Below are 23614 nucleotides of genomic sequence, written 5' to 3' on the forward strand. Positions count from 1 at the left end.
GAACATCTCTTTATATATGTACTCATATGTGTTTCCTTTTCTTCTATTTCTGTTTTGAGTTTTTTTTTATACTTTTCTTGTAAACGTGAGTCACCAATATATGCTGTGGTCATTAATATGTACTCCATCCTTCATATTAGACACTAGTTATCATTTTAATGTTCCATCTTATAAGAGACATTCTGTTTGTTATTTATTAGATTAAAATGCATTCAAGAGGTTTTGCTGAAAGGTCACTTAACGTAACACAACTTTATTTCCCCTTTGTGATGTATAAGTCTGAGATTTTTCTTTTCAATGCACAGAATAAAAACTAGCTTTGTTTTATTGTCTCAGGGTGTTATCTGTGATCAACGGCTCTCCCAGAACCACTGAAGCTTTCATTGTTCTCTTTTCCAGTACCAGACAAGGTCCAGGGAATCAGCGTTAGCAACTCTGCCAGGAGTGACTACTTAAAGGTGTCCTGGGTACATGCCACTGGAGACTTCGATCACTATGAAGTCACCATCAAAAACAAAAACAGCTTCACTCAAACCAAAAGCATTCCCAAGTCAGAAAACGAGTGTGTATTTGTTCAACTCGTCCCTGGACGCCTGTACAGTGTCACCGTCAGTACCAAAAGTGGACAGTATGAAGCTAGTGAACAAGGGAATGGGAGAACGAGTAAGTGGAAGGGGTACAGAAGTGTGGGTGACCAGACTAGGAGGTCACTGAATAAGTTCATGGAAACCCTGAGTTCTCTCTACTTCCTGACCACTCAACTATAGTCCCGATAGCTCTCACCTCAGGCTTACATCACTCAGCCAAGCAATAAACTATCATTACGTCATTCAGCCAGATAATGGCCTACCATTACATCACTCAACCAACCAATGAACGACCATTACATTACTCAGCCAACCAATGGCCTACCGTTACATCACTCAGCCAACCAATGAACTACCATTACATCACTCAGCCAACCAATGAACTACCATTACATCACTCAGCCAACCAATGGCCTACTGTTACATCACTCAACCAGGCAATGGCCTGCCATCACATCACTCAGCCAGGCAATGGCCTGCCATTTCAGAATATTGGTAGATCAAAATCAAGCACAGTGAGGGAGGGAGAAAAACGTGTCTCATTTTTCTTTCCTGTCTCCTTGCATTAAGGCATAAAATTATAGACATCTTGTTTTATCTTCTGATTGAGATCATAATTCATTTTATAATTATATTCTACCAACATGTAGCATATGAGATTTATGTCAGGGGGAAAAAAATCACAACCTAAGTAGTTGCTTTCAATTTTTCTTGTTTAATTATGCATGAAGTAACTCAAGGTTTTTCAGGGAGTGAGAGATGTTTGGCAGATCCTTGAGTGTGAGTCATAGATTGTGTAGGTAAACTTGATCAGCCGCGTTCCTGAAATATCTTCCCATTTTTCTCCCCAGTCCCAGAGCCTGTGAAGAACCTCACACTTCGCAACCGGAGCACTGAGGACCTCCATGTGACCTGGTCACTGGCTGATGGGGACGTTGACCAGTATGAGGTCCAGCTGCTCTTCAATGATATGAAGGTCTTTCCTCCTATTCACCTTGTGAACACCGCAACTGAGTATCAGTTCACTGCGCTCACACCAGGGCGCCATTACAAAATCCTTGTCCTGACCATCAGTGGCGACGTTCAGCAGTCGGCCTTCATTGAGGGCCTCACGGGTAATTGGAAGTACTGTTCTTCAGACTGAATGGATGCAGTGATGTATGTAAGGGGTTGGATAATGCAGGTATTTATGTTAAGACTTGGAGACATGAGGGATTGTAAGAAGCATGAAGTTGTCCTGATAGTGACAATGACATTGTCAAGGCGGGATTAACAAAAGTGCATTATGGTATGGAGGTGACAAGGACCCTTTGAGAGAAATAAACACCAAAAGGGCGTGCCTAGTTGGGTCTTTTGGAATGTACATATTATATTATATATTTAATAAATAACTCTGCTGTTGGGGCATCTGTTCTTTGGAATTCTTTTAGGAGCTACCTAATAAGCTATCACACTTATTTAATAATATAAGTTGACAGCTTATTGGGGGTCAGTACCACAGCAAAATATATTCTGCCCAGACTTCATAAGCCAACGACTCGTTACTATTATCACCACTGATAGGTTTTCCTTATGAAGAAAGTTACAGAGGTTAAGTACTTTGCCTATTATCGCATAGCTAATAAAGAAAAAAACCAAGACTTGGTTAGAGACGATCAACTACCCCTCAATATATGGCTGGCTAGTGTTTTTTCTTCTCTCATTGGCCTGATCTCCCTCTGAACTTTCTCCCCTTAACTTCTGTTCTGGCAGAAGAGTAGGGGGAAGAGGGGAGAAAAGCAAATTTGTATTTCTTTCTCCACATGCATTCTTTCAGTAAATGATAAATGATTTTAAAAACCTGGCCTCAGGAGGCGCTAGGGAGAGAGCTCAAGGCTTTGCACACTAGGCAAGTACAGTAGTGGTGAGCCACATCCCCAGCCCAGCTTGGAAACTTTGGGTGAATATCCCCACGGTTCATTCATTTATTTTCTTTTTCAGTTCCCAGTACTGTCAAAAATATTCACATTTCTGCCAACGGAGCCACGGATCGATTGGTGGTAACCTGGACCCCTGGTGGTGGGGATGTTGACTCTTATGTGGTGTCAGCGTTCAGACAGAATGAGAAGGTTCAGTCTCAGAGCATCCCGAAGCACATCTCAGAGCACACGTTCCACAGCCTGGAACCCGGGGCCAAGTACAGGATCGCCGTTGCTTCTGTTAGTGGGTCCCTGAGCAACCAGATTGACGCACATGGGCAGACGGGTGAGCTCTAGCTGGTGAAGGCCCCGATGCGAGAGGGCTCTCTGGTTCTCCGCAGTGGACCAGTGAATGGATAGACTTAGCAAAATGGTGAAAATCTAATTTAAAACTAAGTATGTACATTTTCTGACAGTTTTATGAGTATTTCTTGTCTTTATATTTTTTTTGTTTTAATAGAGTTTTTAGTTAAATGTGATTAGGGGAAATGTACACTTGCTAAAAATTTATTTCAGATTTTATTTATAAACAGAAGTCTTCAGAAGTATGCACTTTTCAAAATTTGATTTTTTTTCACAAATTATTTTTAAGAAAGGATAGCATAGTTTTGTGCACCTTGGTTTTACAAATTTTTCCTCGATTGACTATTTTACCCTAAATGCCACGTGGAGCCAGAGTTTTCTAGCTTCTCTTGTTTCTTTGCAGTTCCCGCGCCTGTCCAGGGAGTCGCTGCAGACAATGCCTACAGCAGTAACTCCTTAACGGTAAGCTGGCAGAAAGCTGCTGGTGTGGCGGAAAGATACGATGTCCTGCTTCTCAATGAGAATGGGCTTCTCCTGAGCAACACATCAGAACCGGCCACCGCTAAGCAGCACAAATTTGAAGACCTAACGCCAGGCAAGAAATACAAGCTGCACATCCTAACTGTCAGTGGAGGCCTCTTTAGCAAGGAAGCCCAGGCTGAAGGCCGAACAGGTAATTAAAACAATGTCATGTCTTGGACCAGCTATCTCCTTGTCTACCATAGGGTAGACGCTGTAAGGTGAGAGACAGGTGATGCTGGAAAAAGACGTAAAGCTCTTGACACTGTAGTCGTACCCATTCTGACGTCACACTTCCACACCAGCCAGTCAGTCCCCAAACCTCAGTGTACCACGCTCCCATTCTGATTTATCGTTAAAAACTGCGCTAACTAGTTGACCATTGCCGAAGCTGACTCTGCTATAGACTCGGTTGTTTGCAGCAGTGCAAATGTATTAGCATATAGTCCTCAAAAAGTCAGAAGCTTGGATTAAAATAAGATGTCAGGTGATGACAAAACACTTTCTAGGTTCCTGTTTCTTTCTCCTTCTGCTCCCCGCCCCAACTTTTTGAGGACTCCCCTTCCAGGACTTCAAGTGGGCATCACAGAGCAGTACCATGGTTCCCTACCACGTCTCCTCTCTCAGCCAGCTCTATGGGGACCCAGTGCTGAAGTTTTCTGCATCTGTGTTTCTCTGCTGCTTCCTCATCTGTGGCCAGTCTCTTGGGAGCCCCTCCAACCAGCCAGAAAGAAGTAAAATCAGCTCTTCTCAAACCGGTCCAAAAATCGGAAGCAGAGAGAATTCTTCCAAAAGCATTTTGCAAGGGCAGTGCTATGTTGATACCAAACCCAGATAAGGAGAAAACAAAAACAACAACAAAAAAAGAAGATTGTAGACTGATATCTCTAATGAACACAGCAAAGCTGCAACAAGTCTCACCCAAGAAGAACCAACAAACCGTTCATCATAATCAGAGGGTTTGCCTTGTGGATGCTAGGACCGTTCTACATGCAAATCTGCTTACAATACAGAAAAGGCATCCAATGTTATCCAACCTCTGTTCATGATTTTTAAAAAGTGGGCAATTGGATCTAGGAGCATAATGAAAGCCATACATAAGGAACACTTGGCCAACATCATACTGAATGAGAAGAAAGCAGAACTTTCCCCTAAGATCTAGAACTGTGGTTCTCACCCTTCCTAAGGCCATGACCCTTTAATAAAGTTCCTCATATTACAATGACCCCCCTAGCCAGACAATCATTTTTGTGGCTACTTCATAACTGTAATTTTGCTACTGTTAAGAATTGTAATGTAGCCGGGCAGTGGTGGCGCATGCCTTTAATCTCAGCACTCGGGAGGCAGAGACAGGCAGATCTCTGTGAGTTCGAGGCCAGCCTGGTCTACAAGAGCTAGTTCCAGGACAGGAACCAAAAAGCTACGGAGAAACCCTGTCTCGGAAAAAAAAAAAAAAAAAAGAATTGTAATGTAAATGCCTGTGTTTTCTGATGGTCTTAGGTGACCCCTGTGAAAAGGTCATTCAGCCCTCAAAAAGGGTCGAGATCAACCACAAGACAGATATCTAGTCCCACTACCTCATATGACATAGTACCAGAAGTCTTACTCAGACCTAGTTAGCAAGATAAAGAAAGGAAAAGCAAAACCACACAAGCAGGATGAAAGTTGTTAAATTATCACTATTTGTGGATATATGATTTTACCTATTAACAAAACCCTGTAGAGTCCACCGAAGACAGAACTGATAAACCATTCAGTAAAATTGCAGGATGCAAAGTCAGCATACAAAAACAAAAATCAAAACGTTTTAGTGCATCATAGCAAAACTCCTAGGAAGGAAATTGAGAACAGAATGCTATTTATAATAGTTACAAAGAAAACAGAGTACTTAGAATTTGCCTAAGAGAGTGAATCTTCTCTACAATGACAATTACAAATCTCTGGTAAAAGAAATGGAAAAGGAAACGGGAACACAAAATTGGAAAGAGCTCCCACCCTAGTGGTGTATAAAGAAGAACATGACTGAAATATCCATCCACCTAACGTGACTTAGAGCTTCAGTTCAGCACCCATCAAAATACCAATGATATGTATGTCTCATAGAACTAGAAACACATTCTAAAATTAATACAGAACCACAACAGACAGGAAACTAGCTAAAAAAAATTCTTGAGTGGAAAGAGCAAAGCTAAAAGTATAATACTATCTGATTTTAAAATACGCTATAAAGCTCTAGTGAGTATATCCTGTTGTCCTGTGTCGCGGAGACCCTGCTGCAAGACCAGTCCCCTCATTCTCTCTAGCAGTTCTTAGATGGGGTAAATGTTTGGGTAGGCCAACTCAGAGCTTGTCTGGAGCACAAACCTATCAAAATCAGAAATAGAAATGTCAGTTGGGGCTGTCAACAAGACCTCTCAGGGAAGCCTATACTGGGAGGCTGCTGTTCACATCTGTTGAAAGACAGCACCTTAACTCAGAGCTGATGTGTTTTGGAGTTGAATGTGTCCACCAAGGTGTTGATCCTGGACTGGGTCAGGGACGTGCCAAATGCCGACTCATTCTCGCCCCTTGGCTCTTGCAGTCCCAGCAGCTGTCACCAATCTGAAGATCACGGAGAACTCCACTAGACACCTGTCCTTCAGCTGGACGGCCTCGGAGGGTGAGCTCAGCTGGTACAACATCTTTCTGTACAACCCAGACAAAACTCTTCAGGAAAGAGCTCAGGTTGACCCGCTGGTCCAGAGCTTCTCTTTCCAGAACTTGTTGCAAGGCCGAATGTACAAACTGGTGATTGTTACTCACAGTGGGGAGCTGTCCAATGAGTCCTTCATATTTGGCAGAACAGGTAAGACCCAGGCAGTAATAGCTTGGGAGGGAGGTGTCACGGTATCTCACGGTATCTACTGGCTCAGCCTTGATTTGTTCTTCCTTCCTTATTCAGTCCAGAGTGAAAGCTTATATGAATATATGACCTTGAAACTTTGACCCTCACTCAGACTAGGCATGAGTTGTGTCTACTTAGTCTACTGGCTTCTGTTGCTTTGCCTCTGTTTATTTGTTGCATGGAGTTTGTGAAAAATGAACCGACTTCCTCTACTTGCCAGTAAACCATTGAGAAGAGGGCCGTAATCTCTCCTGATTCTAGTCAATCTATGTCCTGCAACTCTCTGCAAGGAATAGATGGAAGGCAGAGTAGGTCACAGAAGGTCAGCTACAAATCACACACACACACACACACACGCATACACATACACACACACAGTGACCACAGTGTATTGGAAACATAGTCCTAGTTAAAATGAACAAACAAGGAAAATGGGAGACAAAAATCTCATTCGACTTCACCATCTTTCTAATTTGACACTACTTCTTCAGGGCTTTGAGGTGCCAGGCACATGACCGACTCCTAGAAAATGGCAATGATCAAGAAAGATTGGCTTTTGGACTTAGATAGCCCCCATGTTAGAGGAGAGAAGAGGGTCAGGGCAGCAGATTTTAAAGGGAGATGACCTTGAAAAATTCTGTGCAATGACAATGTGCAGACCATGGCTTAGTAGGACAGGACACTACTTGAAACAGGGACTTCAGCTGAGATCTGAAGGTGAGAGTAGTGTGAAGGTGATCCCCTAAGGACATTCAATGGAAATGTTCTTTGTGTCCACCAAAAGGACTAAAAGAGAGCTGTGATGAGCTCAGACCACAAATAACGTTGCCTAGATGTTAGCATTGTTAACAGTATACTTGGTCAGGGGGACCTGGACCATTAATACACAGATAACGGAAGATGCTCATATGCATAGTAGTGCCTGACTCAACCCCAACACTCGGGAGGCTGCGGAGGGAGCATTGTGGGTGTGAGCATTTGAGCTACATAATAAAATTCCACATTAGAGGGGGTGAAAGGACTCTCCAACAAATCATCTTTATCCAAAAAATTTTAAAAAAAATCTATGGAGTAGATAGCATTGAAACTTATTTACATATTTGTAGAAAAGACTCTGACCACTTCTTTTCCTAAATTGAGGTTGTGCCCATACAGATTTTGACAAGGAATAAAACGACAGAACTGAGAACCTAATGGCAAATGGAAGAGTAAAGAAACACAGAAGGTGGTTATGGGTAGTAGCTGCCAGAGAGGTGGGTCAGACTACGAGAAACTGACACCATTTTTCTGGGTCATGTGGAAGGTGACTGGCACATTGCTGCCTGATATTAATCAGGTCCTCAATATTTCCTTGGACCTGTTTATTGGGGTGCACGTAGACAGCATGAAGAATTGCCAACTGCTTTGATTCGTTTTAATCTGTACGCATAGCTACCCCACATGAGCCTCGCTGTGAGCAGGCTGACCCATCGGCAACAGCTGAATCCACAGTGCACGCAAGTGAATCGTGTGGCCGGCACAGCCCAGATTCTCACCTGTGGATCAGCATGGTTTTGCACCACTGTCTCAGGGTGATTTTTTTTTTCTCCTTTCAGTCCCAGCTGCCGTAAACCATCTCAAAGCATCCAATCGGAACATGACAGATAGCCTTTGGTTCAGCTGGAGTCCAGCCTCTGGGGACTTTGACTTCTACGAGTTGATTCTCTACAATCCCAATGGCACAAAGAAAGAGAACTGGAAAGACAAGGGCCTGACAGAGTGGCGCTTTCAAGGCCTCGTGCCTGGAAGGAAATACACCCTGTATGTGGTGACCCACAGTGGGGACCTCAGCAATAAAGTCACAGGGGAGGGCAGGACAGGTAAGAAGCCCAGTCGAGTACTGGTGAGGAGTGACTTCTAAAGATGTATTTCAATAATGATTTTAATATTAAGATGGCTGGGGGGGGGAATCAAGTACTTGCTGCTCAAGGAAGAGGAGTAAGTTTAAACCCGAGAACCCAAGTACAGTAGAGCTTAAGGAAGCATATCTGTAGTACTAGTGTCCTCCTAGAGGCAAGGTGTGGGTGGGGACATGGGAAGCTTGCAAGCCACACACCCTGGCATACACGGAGCAGACAACAAAGACACCCTGCCTCAGCCGAGTACAAAGACTAACACTCAATGTTGACCATCACACATGAACTATAGAATGTATGCATGCTCTTTCTCTCTCTATCTCTCTCTGTCTCTGTCTCTCTCTGTCTCTCTCTCTCTCACACACACATACACACACACACACACACATTCTTTGTCTCTCTCTCCCTCATGGGCATACATGTATGTCTGTACATAATGGACACACACAATGATAAAATAAAACCCATCCATCTCTGCTTTGTGTAAAAAGTACTAGGCTCTTGGTTATGCACTGTCACTCACATGCATGAAGCAAGGTAGATCACTGAGTGACTCAGCCTCAGTTTTCATATCTGAAGAACGAGGATAATAATAGAGATCACCACTGTGTCACTATGGGCTAGTCTCTCCTACATGCTGCTGTGCCTTGGGCATACACAGATAATACCTGTGTCCCGCCTTGGAGTCTGTCTTAGTTAGGGTTTCTATTGCTGTGAAGAGAGACCACAACCATGGCAACACTTATAAAAAATATATATTTAATTGGGGTAGCTTGCTTACAGTTCAGAAGTTCAGCCCATTATCATCATGGTGTAACATGGCGGCATGCAGGCAGACAGTGATGGAGAAGTAGCTAAGAGTTGTACATCTTGCAGGCAATAGGAAGTAGTCTCAGTGTAACACCAAGGGAAGCTTGAGCAAAAGAGACCTCAAAACGCACCCCCCACAGTGACATACTTCCTCCAGCAAGGCCACACCTACTCCAACAAAGTCACATCTCCTAATAGTGCCACTCCCTTCGGGGGCCATTTCCTTGCAAACCATCACATAATCAGTCTACAAGATATCTAAAATCAGACACAATTGTCTCTGAATCCCAGCCCTTTGCTTTCAAATCTGATGGAATACTTTCCCATACACATAACCCATTTGGGATACATTTACGTTCTGTGACATCCTGGTAAGGAAACTATGGTTATGAATATTTAAAGAAAAGACATATGTAATGCTATCTATATAGTGCCTTATACAAGGTAGCTACTATTAAAAAAGTTTCTGCATCTATTATTATCATGTTTTCTCTTCATACGTTAAAGTAGATCTGATGTCACTCAATGCTCTGAATCTATGTGCTATGTCATGAATTTGATTATGTGATTTTTTTTTCATTTTATTTTATGTATAGCCCCAAGTCCCCCCAGTCTTTTGTCATTTGCTGATGTTACAAACACTTCCTTGGCCATCACCTGGACGGGGCCCCCAGACTGGACAGACTACAATGACTTTGAGCTGCAGTGGTTCCCCAGAGATGCACTCACTGTCCTCAACCCCTACAGCAACAGGAAATCAGAAGGACGCATTGTGTATGGGCTTCACCCAGGGAGATTCTATCAATTCAGTGTCAAGACGGTCAGTGGGGATTCCTGGAAAACATACAGCAAACCAATTTCTGGATCTGTGAGGACAAGTATGGCTTGTTTTGCTTCTCTTGGCTTTCAGATGGGATGAGAGGATCATCTTACTCCAGTGGGGTTTGGGCTGAATCCATAGTCTCGTTTGAGATGGTTGGACTTGGATTCAGAGAGTGAGCATGCGTATTATCTCCTGTTCGGTAGAAAATAGAATGATAGAGTCCTTCTAAGTTTCTGTAGGCAAGACTGGAGGAAGGCGACAGGATCATGACTCCCTACAGTTACTTCCCAGCCTCCTCTTTAGCAGAGGTCACTTTTATTGACTAAGGACTCTGCCAGCCAATACGCTAGGCAGCTGTACGTGTTTCCACCATGAAAGCATTATAATAACTCTATGAAGTAGAGATTCTTATTTTCCTCACAGACAGGTGGGTGGTAGAGGTAGAAAAGTCACGTGTCCAAAAGTGTTGATAAGTAGACTTTGCATTCAGGCTGGGAGCTTCCCTTTTAACCCCTAAACTACCCTGCCCCACCTTCTGTTCCACCAGTTTCGGTGTGCTCACATGCATTTGTTTTCTCCAACCATATCAACGATTTTCTAAAGAGACAGTTCCATTCCTTTTCCTGGGTTTTTTTTTTTATTGTTGTATTGTTTTTGTTTGGGTTTGCAGTATGCAAGAGAGAACCCTTGGCCTTACTTGGGCTAGGCAAGTGCTACATCTCTACTGGCATTTCTAGCTATTTCTTTTGCCTTTGTATTTATTTGTCTATTTTTTGTGTGTGCTCTCATGGGTATGCATGTGTGTGCATGCCGCAGCACACATGGATGTGAAGGTCAGAGGGTAACTTGTGAAAGTCAGTTGTCTTCCTATAACATGTAGGTTCCAGGGATTGAACACAGGCCATTAGGTTTTGCGGCAAGTCCCTTTACCTGCTGAGCATCTCACTGGCCCCATTTTGACTTTAAACTTTTTCTGTTCGTTCATTAGTTCATTTGTTTGTTGTTTTTCAATACAAGGTTGTTCTGCGAAGCCCTGGCTGTACCGGAACTCACTCTGTAGACTAGGCTAGCCTCAAACTGAGAAATTCGCCTTCCTCTGCCTCCCAATTGCTGGGATTAAAGGCGAATGACACCATCACCTGGCTTAAACATTTTTTTCAAAGTGCAATCCAGTAGCCAGAAATTTTCCTTGATCCTTAAAAATATTTTCCCCCAAAAGCAATTCAATAAATTATGGGGACTGTTTGTGTATACCTCTGAGACAGTTCCCTCCAAAGGTGCTCGAAGAAGTAATTCCCCCACACTCCTGAGTTGTGTCTTTCCCCCTTTGCCCCTACAGAGCCAGACAAGATACAAAATCTGCATTGTCGTCCCCAGAACTCGACGGCCATCGCCTGTTCTTGGGTACCACCTGACTCCGACTTCGATGGTTATAACGTTGAGTGCCGAAAGATGGATACCCAAGAGATTGAGTTTTCCAGGAAACTGGAGAAAGAAAAATCTCTGCTCAACATCATGATGCTAGTGCCTCATAAGAGGTACTTAGTGTCCATCAAGGTGCAGTCAGCCGGTGTGACCAGTGAGGTGGTTGAAGACAGCACCATCACTATGATAGACCGTAAGTGTCCCCCAAAGGTCTGCGTGGGCCCTCCTGTCACCCAGGGTAGAGGGCTATGCCCCTCTCTTGGTCATCTCCATCCCTTTCATTCTACTGCACGCTGTCCCCGTGTGCACAGCCTAGGAGAAGAGAAGCAAATGGCTCCAGGAAAACAGAGACCTTTCTAGAGTAGACTTCTCCACTAGCAAACAAGTCAACATTAAAGCGCCCAAATGAGTTGGAATTGAAGTGCATTGCCTTGCCTGGTCTAGTTAGTTTATAACTAGTGGGGCTTTTAAACGATTTGGTGCTACCACCCGGGAGGAAATCCTGCGGAGGAGCCGCCTCTTCCATTATGCTTAACGTGATATCGCTAATTGTTTTCTCTGCCTGCTTCTGTTCAGCAAAGGAGGAGGATTTCCTCGTGGGTGGCTGTAATCGCACACTCTCTAGTGCACAAAGGCTGGGGTGACTACAGACCTTCACCCCCCTGACCTGTTCAGAGGGAGAAAGCAGCCTCACGACCCTGCTTGGCTCCTTCCCCACCTCTTATTCCAGGCCCTCCTCCGCCACCCCCGCATATTCGTGTGAATGAGAAGGAGGTGCTGATCAGCAAATCCTCCATCAACTTCACTGTCAACTGCAGCTGGTTCAGCGACACCAACGGAGCCGTGAAGTACTTCGCAGTGGTGGTGAGAGAGGCTGACGGTAAGTCGTGATGAGTTAATGAACCGAAGACACAGAATTGCTTCCTTAGAGGTCACGTGAGGGCTCCTTCAATGACAAAGTTGGGAGAGTGTAGAGAATTAAATTTTTAATACTCATTTCTCTCCCTGCTGGATCCAGGGAGATACAAGTAAAGCTGATTGGAGGTCCTTTGGCAACAAATCCTGTTATCTTTAGGCATACTGATTAAATGAGAAGAGAATAATAAAAATAACAATAACAGTAAACATTGACTTGAAGAGGGTTGCCCACACTTACAAGCTCAGCACTCAAGAAGCTGAGACAGGAGGACTCCTATGAGTTCAAGAGCATCCTATACTATGTAGCAAGACCTATCTCAAAAAATATAAACATCATTTTCAGAGCCATTATTATTTCCCAAGCACTGTTGGAAACACTTGAACAGCCCCTGAGCTACCTATCAATCTTGTTGGCTCCAATTTTTTTTTAATTCTGCCATTATGTAGCATTATATCTCAACTCTTTATCTCTCTCTGTCTCAAATGCCTATGACAGCCACCTACTCCCAAACTGTGCATCAACTCACAGAAATGCCCAAAAGCTTGCAAGAGAGAAAATCTGTTCATTTGAATTATCACCTCCTTTACTGAATTTTGTTTGCTTGATCTTACCGTTGCCTGTTTCCAGTGACAGGATTTTTTTTCTTTTCTTTTGTTTAATGTAGCCCAGTCCGGTCTTTCCTTCACTTCGTAGTCCAAGTTAACCTTAGACTCATGAGTCTCCTGCCTCAGTTTCCCCACTGCTTGGATCACAGACATATATTGCCACACCCAACTTTTATTTTTTAACAGTATTTTATTATCTTAGTTTTGTAGAACATGCAGGGACTTCCCAATTTCCACAGGTGGGACACATGCTATACAGTAGCTGTCACACCACTATACACAACTGAGTTGTCACCTTTAGACTTCACTGTGACACACTCTGTCACATTGCCCGTGGGGGTGCTGTGTTGGGGGAGGGGTGTGTGTGTCCAAGTATTCATTTGCTGTTCAGGACCTAAGGGTCAACTCTTTCAAATCGATCCCAGTGTGCACAGGGACTTCAGTCTGTTTCACTTCCCTTAATTTTCTCACAATTATTTAAGGTGTTGTTTATGAATTTTCTTAATCATCTCTGACAACATTTGAGCCGAGTGTGGGTAAAGAGGCGTTTTTAAACAGCACAGACACCAGAACGAATTCTAGACTAAATGGTATTTTCATTTCACTGGGTATTTAACAGTCTGTATTGTTTTGCATTCCATTTAGTTGTATGAAATTGGTTATGCATAATTAATTAGATAATTTCAAGGGTCACTGGTCCATCCCCAGTTTCCTCACACCCTGTAGTTGGAGACAAACGTGCGAGCCGCGAATAGTCTTTAATTAGACAGCCATGAAGATAACGTGTTTCCACATCACGTGCATCTAGGGCAGTGACCCAAAACTCACAACCATCAGGGAAGTCAGCCTTTGGCTCCACAGACAGGTAGGTTTCCAACACTGGTGTCCACAGACTTGCACGATGGCTCCTTGGTACCCAAAGAGAACAATCCATTCATATACACTCTTCCTAGAGGTGATATTTTTTTTCATTTCAAATATTGCCATCAAAATAATATCTCCATTTCAGAAAAGGTAAATTAATGACAAAACAGGAAGCAAGAAGTCATCTGTAGTCTGGGACTTAAGAACACTGGGGGCAGGGATTCGCCTTGCTAAGGGACTTGGCAGAAGGGATGTATAAAAGCAGAAACCCTTTGGAAAGTTAGCTTCAGGGTTTCTGCTGGGTCCTTGGGAAGAGGAAGAGAGAAGTGAAAGACCCCCAAGTCTCTGTCTGGAGCCTTTCTAGAATGTGTCCTGAGAATATAATACCAGGAGGACTCAGTTCTTGGAATTAATCTCTCCTGATCAATTCCGTCTCTATCCACAAATCTGAATCCCCAAGCACAGCATAAATGAAATACCAATAAATCAGGGGGAAAAAATCTAAGATATTCTCCTCGTGAGTGGATCTTATTAAACAAAGTCCTAGGTGCTGTGATAAACCCACTTCTGGAAAGATATCGAAGACAGAATCCCATCTTCATAGTATTTACCTTATTAAGTATGCTTTTTCTCTTTCCTCAAGCAACATCAAAACTAATTCACAGCATCCAAACAGGCCGGGTGGACAACAGACTGGATGGATAGCAGGTTGGGTGGACAGGAGGATGGGTGAACAAGGAGGGTATTCTGGGAAGTGCTCAGAGTGAGCAGACAAATTTGAGTCAGGACCAAATCGTATTCAAGATAAGAGAGCAGTAAGACAACTCTAGACATGCAGGTTGTCCTGGGGGACAACTGCTCTGCCTTGGGACATGATTTCCTTATCTCTTCTCTGTCTCCCAGGTCATTGGAGTTTCTTCAACTACAGTAAGTTTGGCAAGGTAGAGAGATTACTGAGTGACTTCTTGAGTTTCTTGAGATTCTTGAGTTGCCAGGCATTCAGAACTGTGGGACATGTTATTATGTGATGTAATTGATTGACTTGGTGGTCTAGAAAATCGAATGTGTATTGCATACCTATAAAAATTATTTTTATGTATATTAGAAGCCATAGTTTCATAGCATATTCTGAGATTGCCGAATCCTTATTAGGGTATAACCGAAGATAGTGGATAAACATGTAGCCTTAGAAACATGGCGCGGTGCGCGTGTGCACACACACTAGTTTTTAACTGTGTGTTTTCTCCTGTAGGTATGGATGAGCTGAAGCCAGAACAACAGCACCCTCTCCCTTCCTACCTGGAATACAGGCACAATGCCTCCATTAGAGTCTACCAGACCAATTACTTCGCCAGCAAGTGCGCTGAAAGCCCCGACAGCAGTTCTAAGAGCTTTAACATTAAGCTTGGAGCCGAGATGGACAGCCTTGGTGGTAAATGTGATCCCAGTCAGCAAAAGTTCTGTGATGGACCACTGAAGCCACACACTGCTTACAGGTTAGATGCATGGCCATCATTTGGCTGGGAGATGTATTACATTATGAGGTACTCAGGCAGCTGTGCAACATCAGTGCCTATGAACTCCTATAGACGAATAGCCTACACGGCAAGAGTACTCTATATTATATTAGAGAGAGTGATTTATAAAAGCTGAGCTCCTGCATCCACTCTCAGGTAATGTGCAAAGAGAGCTTTTTCAGCACTGTACAAAAGCTCCAGTACATTGTGTGAAACACTGGGGGTTTTAATAGATTATTCTTTTCTCCTGCAACTGCTTTAGCCTTTCTCAAGTAATATACGATGCTCGCCATTGTGAAAATATTCAGCGAGACTGAGTTTGGGGAGACCCAAACAATGCGAAGCTCCATCAGACACTTTTAATGAGACTGAAGCTATAATTACTAAGGTGTGCAAACATGAAAGTGCTCTATGGTCCAGACAGGGCTCTTGGAGAGAGCTCTGCCTAAATGAAAGCACCTGTTCCTCGCTCTGAGGTGGCGCATGAGTCTAGCAGCTGTTTGCTTTTAAGCCCCCAGAAAGCACAGCTGCAGCCAGCAGAACAAGCCTTCCTGCCCTAGGAATTTGTGGCATTCTTATTCTTCATTGTGTTTCCAAAAGCAAATAGAGTCACCCAGTCAGCATCCTCAAGGGAAAGAAAACCTAAGCTCCTGCCTTGGATGATAAGGCTACAGACATCCAAATTTATTATTTCCTCAGGGGATGGACCTTCTCTGTTGGGTGTTGTGGCAAGCCTGATAATCCAGGCAACACGGCAGCCAGTCAGGTTCTCTGTGAGTCAGTGTGTGTTCTGGTTGATCAGTGCCCAGCAAAGTCTTACTGACTCCTACCTATTTTGAGTCCCGCTTCTGAGACCAAGTAGAATTTTTTTTCTGTCCAAGATCGTAGTGTATCATCACACCTAAGAGGATTCTTTGCTTCCCCCGCCCCCATCAACCAAGGCAAGCAGATGGTTTTCCTAAAACAAAGGCTCCCTTTGGGCAAGAGCATCAGGTAACCACCAGGATCCCACACAAGTTTGCTATCACCTCTCAGGCAAGATAAGACCTCCAGAGTAAACATGAACAAGTCCAGGGATCTATATTTCAAAAAACCCATGGGTTTACATAAAGGAGATCAGTTATTAGACAGAGGAAGCAAGAAGCATAAATGGGATCAGAAACTAGGACCCTTCAGTCTCTGGAGGTGTCAGAGTGTCCTCAGTTCCTTTGTTATCTAGGTTCAAAGAACCTGAGCAAAATTATCCTGGGAACTGTTCCCCCATAAAATTGAAAGCCTTTCACGTAGGTGTGCTTCTTCATTGACTTAAAGAGAGAGAAGATGATGGGGTATAAAATCCCTCTCTGCCCAAAGACCTACAGTGTCTGCTTGGGTTCACAGACAGTACTAAATCTTATGATTTCAATTCTTTTCCATTTTACCTAAGCATTTATCATGTCCTGGTGTGGCCCTTAACAATTATGAAACTTGACACATTTCAGGTTCATTCTCAGCATAATATCTTTTCCCTAATTAAATCAGCAACATTCACATTTTAAACTAAAGGAAGTTTCTCTTTATTCTATGTGAACTGCTAGCGCTACTACTCTGCATTTGGGGAGTGTTACAACGTAAAGGTTAAGGTTTCTTTAACATAAGCACTGAGGTATTGTGACAATCTATCTGATAATAAAATGGCTCAAAAAGCTAGGCTTGGTGGAGCAAGCCTTTAGCACTAGCATTTGTGATGTAGAGGCAGGAGGACCAAGAATTCAAGGATACCCTGAGTTTTATTGCTGTGAGGAGACATCCTGACCAAGGCAACTCTTAGAAAGGAAGCTATTTAATTGGAGCTGGCTTACAGGTCAGAGGTTTAGTCCATTATCATCAAGGCAGGAAGCATGCACACAGGCAGACGTGATGCTGAGAGCTCCACATCTGGATTCTCAGGCAGCAGGAAGAGAGAGTGACATTGGGTCTGGCTTGAGCATTTGAAACTTTAAGCTCACCCCCAATGACACACTTCCTCCAACAAGATCACGCCTCCTAATAATGCTGCTTCCTATGAGCTTATGGCGGCCATTTTTATTCAAATCACCACACATGGGCTGTACAACAAATATAAACCCAAACTAGGAACATAAAACCCCATCTCTAAAAAGACAAAAACAAAACTAAACAAACAGATGGCTACCGAGTAACACTGCGGGGGGGTGGGGAGGGGCTGGGGAGATGGCTGTTGGTAAAGTGCTTGCCATACAAGAAGGAGGATCTAAGATTGATCCCCAGAACCTATATACAAAAGCTGGGTGGTATGGTTGTATGCTTGTGATCCCAGAACTGAAAATATGTCAATAAGAAATCTTTTCTAGAGTTCACTAGTAGACAGCCTAGCTGAATCTGCTCATCAATGGTATTCATTATCATCAGACACATTATATCTATAAACATGTTGTCTGACTTTCTGCATGGGATTGAAGTTTTCGGGGTGGTAAGAGTTTTGCTTTAGTCCTCTTATGATCCCTGGCTCCTAGAAAGTGACCTGCACACTGCAGGGGCTCAATAAGAATTTGATGACCAAATCAGTGAATGATTGCATGAATCCACGTCTGCCTGGTTTTATAGTTCATCTCACCCTGCACACAGAACAACCACCTACCAACCCTGTTTCCCCTTGAACTCAGTCTTCGGTCCATGCTGCTCTGCTCAGTCGCTAGTTAAATGAACGTGTTTTCTTTCAGAATCAGCATCCGGGCCTTTACGCAGTTATTTGACGAGGACTTGAAAGAATTCACAAAGCCCCTCTATTCAGATACATTTTTCTCATTGCCTATCACCACCAAGTCAGGTAAGTTCCTTTCCGTCCACGCATGCCTTCCCCAGCTACCATGTCATCTACAAGAGCCTTTAGTGGGGAGGATGGTGACTTTCCTGATGGTGGCTGGGTATTTATTTTCCCTTGGATTTTAATCTCCACGTGACCATGGATTGACATGGATTAGAGGGATCACACCAGTTCTACAGAAGAGATTGGAGGGAGATAAATCTTAAAAGAAGGAGGAAGCACATGATGTTTTTCCACTAAAAATGAAGTGTTAAGTGAATGAGAAACACCAGTACTAAGAGCTTACATGGCTCACAATGTATGCTAACCCAAAGAACTCTTTGCTGTAGGTTGGACAGAAAACTGAGAGGGTCAGGGGGCCAGACCAGAGCCATGACAGGTTTCTAATGGCCACTGCCAGGGACCAGATCTTCCTTCGGTTTACTGGAGGTGGCTGGAACTGAGCAAGTAGTTCTCGGGAAAGCCACAACTCAGGGGCAACCAATCAGCAGGCGCACCCCCAGCCTTCTGCTAGCTAAAACTAACCTTCCCTACCCTGCCGCTGGAAAGTCCTTAACCCCAACAGCCACCTGCCAATCCCGGGAACTTGTTGCTTAAACCCACCAATCAGCCCCCAGACTAATCTCTCCTTCCTAGAACTCCCCTAACCCTGCTTGAAAGGAGCCTGTGAGCTTCTCTGGAGGTGCTCATGCGCCACTTTGTCAGATGGGTAGACCCCAACATGTTGGTAATATCAATAAATGCTCTTGCTGACTGCATACATGACTGGCGGCCTTTCGTGGGACTTCTTGCGGACCTTAACAAAAATATGCATATGGGGCTGGTTCTCTGTAGCCACAGGTTCAATACTGTGTAGCCCAGAAAAAAAAATCAAGAAACAAATATGTTTGTGTCAATTATAAAGAAACTTTCTTTTCATGCCATTGTTCTTTAATATAGTCTACCACCAGCTGACACAGCATGCATATTGTATGGGTGTTGTCAGTTAATCCAGAGGTGTCCTACATCAAACAGAGGGTATGCGAGTTTATATGGAATAATACACCACCATTTAGGCATGGGTCATGAAAGCAATCGCCCGTAAACACTAGGGGCAAGTGTGCATGTAAAAAAAGTGGGGAAGAAAACACTAAGTATTAATTACGATATCCAAAAATAGAGGTTAAAGGTGATTTTTGTTTTCCTTCTGTTTGTTGTTTTCTTATACATTAAAGTCTTGTGTAGCACAATTAATAAAAATTGTCCCAGAGATCAAAATTGGGGTTCAACCTGAAGGTCAGTAAAGCAAAGCAGCCAGCCACTGGCTCTTACCTCTACCTCAGTCCAAAATAGCGATCCTGCCTCCAGGAATCTCAGAATGAGACTGTATGTGTGAGCTGTCTCCTCCTATTTTATAATCCTCTCTAGTTCTGGGATTAAAGGTGTGCACCACTACCGCCCGGTTTCTATGGCAACTAGTGTGGCTACTGGGATTAAAGGTGTGTGTCACCACTGCCTGGTCTGTAAGGCTGGTGGGTGTTGATCTTTTACTCTCTGAACTTCAAGGCAAGCTTTATTTATTAAAATACAAATGAAATATCACTGCACTCTTGGGCTGGTGAAATGGCTCAATAGGTAAAGTCACTTGCCTCCAAGCCTGACTGCCTGAGTTTGATCTCCCAGAACCCACATAGGAAAGGAGAGAACCAACTCTTGCAAGTTGTCCTCTGACCTCCACATTTATACCAGGGCACACCCATGCGCACACACATAAAAAATAAATGTAATTACAATTCTTTATTTTAAAAAATAAAAAAAGTTAATTTAGAGGTCAGTGTGTCATCACTCACCTGTAGTTCAGAGGCAGAGTTCTTGCCTAGTACATGGGAGGATCCCCCAAGTCCAATGCCCAGCAAAGTAACAATAGTAATTTTAAAAATTAAAATGTAAATTTGAAAGGCTTTGTATCAATGTTTGGAGGAAACCTGTGTAGCAAGTTTGGGGGACAGCATGGGTGGCCATGTTGAGTGACACTTGCCAGTCACCCCTTTGGAGCTGGTTTTGCACTCTATGGAGTACAGCTCCTGCAGTTATTGTCAGCTGCATTTTAAATGTAAGAACCTGTGGTACCAAGAGGTTAAGTAACTTGCTCAATCATCTTCAGCTGGTATTCAGGCATCTCCCATCTAAGCCTGCGTTCTCAGCACTGGCCTGTCTCTGATTTTCTCCACTGTCGTGAAAATTGCATGCCTCCCACGGTCTTGTTCTTTGACTCCATCACATTGCAGCTTTCTTGTCTGGTGTGCTGCAGGCTCAGACTTTTGGTCTGGGCATGCTGTGTTGGTCTCTCCTGCTGCGCGATAAAGGACGGTCCAACCTCACAGCCCTTCCTCTCTGTTTCTGGCAAATACGAGGATAACCTCCTTCATCCTGGGCCAAAGAAGGATCAGAAGCCAGCTAAGAGGATTTGGATGTGCCTGGCTGAAATTTACCGTTGAGCAGGGACTTTGCAAACACGATCCTTTCCGATTTGAACTATTATGTTGGAACGGAAAATTTATGTAGTTCAATAAAAGAAAACACTCAGAAAATATTCAAAGCAGAATCATAAATGCATTAAAGGAAAATGTTTGTGTTGATTGGATGAGTAATGTAAGTCAATATAAAATAAACAGATCTAATGTTTAAGAGTGAAGCTCCCAAAACTAAACAGGAAAAGCAAAATAGGAAGACTTTCCAAAGAAAAAACAGACCAATGAGTCATAGCACTGAGCACTTTCAAGTAAAGATGTATGAACTAAAGGGTCTACTGTGTGACTCACCGGGCCACATGACAGCTTCCGCAAAAAATCATCATCTTCCTCCTCCTCTCCCTTTTCCTCTTCTTCCTCCTCCTCCTCTTCTTCCTCCTCCTCTTCTTCTTTCTTCTCTTCTTCCTCTTCCTCCTCCTCCTCTTCTTCTTCCTCTTGTTTGGTTGATTGTTTTTGTTTTTGATGGTCTTTTTTTAGGTTTTGTTTTGTCTTAAGAGGAGAGGTTGCAAGGGCAGAGGGAGGAGGCAAGGGGATGGGGAGATGAGTGGGATCTGGATGCAAGATGTGAAATCCACAAAGAATTAATTAATGCAAAAAAGAGAATATATACATTATCCGCTCCCAGAGTTGATGAACTTTTACTCTAGAACCAACCTGCCTATAGCAGGATGTAGGCAGCTCTTTCACCTCAGCTGCCCACTCACGGCTTTGGGGACATCAATACCTCACTGAGGGCCTCTTGAACGGCACGAATGGCAATGGTACTTAGGAAGAAGCTCTCGTAGCTGTCAGATTGGTGCCTTACCACTAATCCTCTCTCCTTGTACTTGTCGTTTCCCTCTGGATTATCACAGAGCCCTTGTTTGGAGTTATTGAAGGTGTGAGCGCTGGCCTGTTTCTAATTGGCATGCTGGTGGCCCTCGTCGCCTTCTTCATCTGCAGACAGAAAACTAAGTAAGTGTGAAGAAGCCCTTAGCGATCAGGCTCGCAAGCGTAGAGAGACTGCTGAAAATGTCCTTTAGTCTGAAAGAGCAAACTAGTTTCATTTCTCCAGGTTAAATCACTGTAGTTTCCTTACTAAGAACAAAAGTCAAACTGAATCCAAGACTCATGCCTCTCCAGGTTTCCTACAAACCACTCATGCACCGGTCCTCATCAATGACGAGAGGCCATCAGATCTATTTAAATATGGAACAGAATCCTTTTGCACAGGCAAAACAGTTGGGATTCATAACCTCATGAAGACAGACTTTTCCAAACTGCCTGCATGCGTTTCTGAAACGCCCTAGAAAGTACGGCTGGCATGAACATTGTGGGATTTACCAGATATCCTAATTTCAGGAAGAACTAAAATGAATACATTCCAGAACGGAGCTCTTTTCTGTCACTGATTTTTTCTTTAAACCTTGTGTTCTCCCTTACAACCATATCTGGCATCTGAAGTTTTCTGGCTTAGGGGACTTTCTTAAGGAAAGTATATTGAGTGCGGGAAATGATTATGACCAAACATCGGGAGACATCTTTCCATTATTCTGGAGATAGGGTTCTGAGTGGGCAAGGTGACATTATATTGTTCCCATCTTTTCTTCCTCCCCCAAAGAGATATCAGATGAGTGCAGACTTCCATGGAATCTGAAAGTTTCACATTTGCACAAGTGTGCACAGCCTTACCATAAACGGGGGACATTGCACAAGCCAAGTAACGTAATTAGAATAAAGAAATCTGTGTCCTATGTTTCAGCCATGGCCGAGAAAGGCCATCTGCCCGCCTGAGCATTCACAGGGATGGGCCTTTGTCTGTCCACTTGAACCTGGGCCAGAAAGGGTAAGTGCCAAAGCTTCCTTTGCCCGGTTTACTGAAAAATGGTATTCTGTGAGATTTGCTAACAAGGCCCCTCTTTCTTTTTTGTCTATCTCACAGCAACCGGAAAACCTCTTGGTAAGAGAAAACGTATTAATTAATTCGCTTTTGAAATACAACTCAGCCTGGTGAGAGCATTTTCCCGTTCCTTCAGTAACTTTCTTCTCCTCTTGTTTTGTTTTGAATTACAGCCCCATAAAGATAAATCAGTTCGAAGGGCATTTCATGAAACTGCAGGCTGACTCCAACTACCTTCTGTCCAAGGAATATGAGGTACCGTGCAGGCCAGGGAAGACTCTGCACTCACCAGTAGTAGCATTCCCTCTTCAATGTGACTGTGAAGTCACAGTTGGGATGCCTCCTGTCTCAGGAGAACACTCCTGTGTCCGAGCCGGGCCCCTTGAACAGAATTCCACCTGTTCTCGGAGGCCGGTTTGAGTCGGAAACGCACGGCAAACTCAGTGCTTTCTGATCAGTGAGAAAGAGTGAACACATTTCAATGTGACGTTGTCCATTACTCAGCATGTCTTGGGGGGGGGGAGTAGTTTGGAAAAGAGTACTGGGGCTTTGCATATCAGTTTTGCTACATGCGCGTTGTGGAGTGTGGTATTTATAGTCTCTAAGCCGCATCTGTAGGATCGTATTAAGAGCACCTTTCGTGTAGCGTTGTGAAAAGGACCGGATCCCATGCATACGGAATGCCAGTGTTCCGTAAACTGTAACTCGGGTTACACTTCTTTATGTGTCTCCGGGGTTGTATGAGTTGCCTTGTTTTGTTTTATAATCTCAACTTGCAAACTTTTTCCTAAACCTAACAGGACTTAAAAGACGTGGGTCGAAACCAGTCATGTGACATTGCTCTCTTGCCTGAGAATAGAGGGAAAAATCGCTACAACAACATATTGCCATGTAAGTTTTGTGTTGGAAATTAGTGGCGCTATTACATAAAAACCATGTGCGTGGGTGCGTGTGTGTGCGTGTGTGCAGATTAGCTAGATATGCATACTCCCAGGCTCTAAAGACTTTAATAAGGAATGTCCCCAGTGCTTAGGTGCTTCTCTCACAAGGGTAATGGACATTTTAAACTCTGGTTCTGAGAGGCCCAGTTGGCATTTCTCTTTGCTGCTCTTACTCTTTCTCCTCGGAGGCTCAGAGCATGACCAAAGTTAAGAACAGGGCTCTGACTGACACACTTGGGTTCACCTCACAATCTTTAGTCAGCGATTTTTAAGACCAGCCTACCCTATCGGGCAGAGCCATCAAAGGCGGTTTTCCTGCTGATATTCATTCCAGAAGGGAAAGAGAGGTGG

At 43.6% G+C, this 23614-nt stretch overlaps 1 protein-coding gene across 3 annotated transcripts in view; it reads left to right on the plus strand.

The window, feature by feature from the left end:
- The window catches only part of Ptprb (protein tyrosine phosphatase receptor type B), a 110856-nt gene that overhangs the window by 63104 nt on the left and 24138 nt on the right, over positions 1-23614 (plus strand). For 2 of the 3 annotated variants that reach the window (XM_057757449.1, XM_057757447.1), the window contains 16 exons: positions 400-663; positions 1439-1702; positions 2568-2831; positions 3252-3521; positions 5949-6212; positions 7847-8110; positions 9553-9834; positions 11119-11397; positions 11935-12084; positions 14845-15088; positions 17830-17936; positions 21298-21397; positions 22185-22268; positions 22365-22382; positions 22496-22577; positions 23123-23213. In XM_057757449.1, coding sequence (XP_057613432.1) covers positions 400-663; positions 1439-1702; positions 2568-2831; positions 3252-3521; positions 5949-6212; positions 7847-8110; positions 9553-9834; positions 11119-11397; positions 11935-12084; positions 14845-15088; positions 17830-17936; positions 21298-21397; positions 22185-22268; positions 22365-22382; positions 22496-22577; positions 23123-23213 — 3027 coding nt within the window. The remainder of the gene's footprint in view (positions 1-399; positions 664-1438; positions 1703-2567; positions 2832-3251; positions 3522-5948; positions 6213-7846; positions 8111-9552; positions 9835-11118; positions 11398-11934; positions 12085-14844; positions 15089-17829; positions 17937-21297; positions 21398-22184; positions 22269-22364; positions 22383-22495; positions 22578-23122; positions 23214-23614) is intronic. The other variant, XM_057757448.1, reaches the window with a different exon arrangement.

Source organism: Chionomys nivalis, chromosome 25 (genome assembly GCF_950005125.1).
Source record: "Chionomys nivalis chromosome 25, mChiNiv1.1, whole genome shotgun sequence".
NCBI lineage: Eukaryota > Metazoa > Chordata > Mammalia > Rodentia > Cricetidae > Chionomys > Chionomys nivalis.